The 2,073-nt window shown below is 36.7% G+C and overlaps 1 protein-coding gene across 1 annotated transcript in view; it reads left to right on the top strand.

Moving 5' to 3' along the window:
• The window catches only part of LOC119587816 (histone acetyltransferase KAT6A-like), a gene marked incomplete at its 5' end in the record, with an annotated part of 75,251 nt that overhangs the window by 59,435 nt on the left and 13,743 nt on the right, over positions 1–2,073 (top strand). The window contains 2 exon segments of the mRNA XM_037936515.1: positions 1,444–1,592; positions 1,894–2,027. Coding sequence (XP_037792443.1) covers positions 1,444–1,592; positions 1,894–2,027 — 283 coding nt within the window.

Genomic DNA, 2,073 nt, shown 5'->3' with positions numbered 1-2,073 from the left:
AACTCCATTGCTCTTGCATGGCTAGCCTTCATATAAACCTATTAACTACCTAACTTCACTGTTATATGAATTTTATTTTTATTTTTCTTCACACCTCTCATGCACTAGACAAAATGCATGTTGAGGAGGAACTATGTAATCCAAAGGGATTGATACTTTCATGAAATATTCAAATCATCAATGATTTTTATAATCAGATAAATTGTAAGGATCAAGTTTTGATTTTGAAGAGTATAATTCTAGTTCATTTAGAGGATTTGATTGTCTTCAACCTCATGGTTAACCTCTCACTCTTACTCAGAACCAAAATATTCTCAGCATAGAGGACACAGAAAGATAGTTAATCAGGACAATATCAAGTACTGCACTGTTGAGTAGAGAAAATCCAGCACTGCAACTGAAGGGCTCAACCCCAGCTGTTGCTTATCGCTTTAGTGCATGCAGAAGACAATGCACTTGTGCATGAGTGATATAAATGTTTTTATAAACTGATGTATGGTGACAGGCACTGCATGCCAGAGATTAATCAGTGAAATATCAAGAAGTAGGATATCTTATAAGGACCTGCTTCTTTATTTTGTTTTTCTCCCTTTTTTTGTACCAAATTTTGATTTATTTTTATGCTTTGATTTTCCTCTCCTGGATGTAGTGTTTTGTTATTGGCAGTTATCTTCAACGGTTTCCACGAGAGTTGCCCTGGCTTTCCTTAGCTTACCATTTGGCCAATTCACAGGGTTATGTGGTGGGTACTAGTCTCAAAATGTACGAACAAGTGGGGGATGGCAAACTGTGGAAGCTCTCGGGGCCTCTCGATCTGGGAACCCAGACATATCTGACACCACCAGAATCATAAATATGTAATAACAATATTAAGCAAAAAGCAACAGCAAGTAATAAGGTCTCATAACCCTCAAAATTTGGATCCAGGTTTGCGATCCACCTGTATATAACCGGGTAGCTTTTCTCACCCTGAATTTCTACAACATAGTGGGGCTAGAGGCGGTGTGTGCTTTCCTTAGTTAATGGGGCCGGGCTGTGCTGGGTTCTGGGAGTCGGGCCTCATGATTATGGTTGCTAAATGTTGAAGGACATGAATAATATATGGTTAATCATTTACTGTTTGTGTGTATTTTAATTATTGTATATTTTAACTTTCTTTGAGATATTACTATACTAATGCCTTAAACCATTCTTCCTTCTAATAATATTTACTTTGAAATAAAAGTTAATATTTTGAATTCTTGAGTTCATGCAAAGTAATATTCATGAGGAAAAATAGTCACAGTAAGAAAATTAAGAGTAATTTGTAATTAGTTTAATTTCTTTTTTGTGTGTGTGACTGAATAAATCTTAATAACCCAGAATTTTAAAGTTAATAATTTCTCAGATACTTTTTTTTAAATGTATTGAGGCTCAGTGTGTGTATAAGTATGACCTTGGTAGATCCCGGAGTGAATGCTGAAGTGTTGCTCTCCCCGCCCACAGTGGAGAGTAAAGTCAGTATGGAGCCCCTCCATCGACCACCTTTACCCCCAGGAGTCACTGAGAGAGATTTGGAAATGTTTAAGAAGGCTCAGGAACAGGCAGTGCAGGTGAGTTTGGACTGGAAAGAGGAAATATGAGATTTGTAATGCATAAGGTATTTTTTTATAAAGTATTATGGAATGTTAGATGGCTTTGCAAGTTCAAGCTGTTTTCAAAAGACTATATAAAAAAGAAAGTTGCGGTTTTAAATAAGGATATCTTGATAGATGAACATATTTGTAAAATGCAAGACCAGACATAGGTATTTTTGTCCTGACAATGAATATGGTATTAGTTAATAAGTAACTACTATTAATGTAACTACTCTATGTGGTAAGAAGCTCATTAATGGACATGTCCCTTTACCAGGAAATGGATAAAAATAGAACAACGGTTCAAGAGCGGGACCCCTTCAATATGTCACGGTGTCCAGCCAGCATAGATTTTGGCCAGTATGATATTCAGACATGGTATTCCGCTCCATACCCCCAGGAATATGCACGGTATGTAAAACCTTTTCCTCCCTGCATTTTCCTTCAGGTTTCTTTC

This window comes from Penaeus monodon, chromosome 23, assembly GCF_015228065.2.
Source record: "Penaeus monodon isolate SGIC_2016 chromosome 23, NSTDA_Pmon_1, whole genome shotgun sequence".
Taxonomy (NCBI): Eukaryota; Metazoa; Arthropoda; class Malacostraca; order Decapoda; family Penaeidae; genus Penaeus; species Penaeus monodon.
The sequence above is the reverse complement of the archived record's forward strand: the minus strand, read 5'-3'. Positions and strand labels throughout refer to the sequence as shown.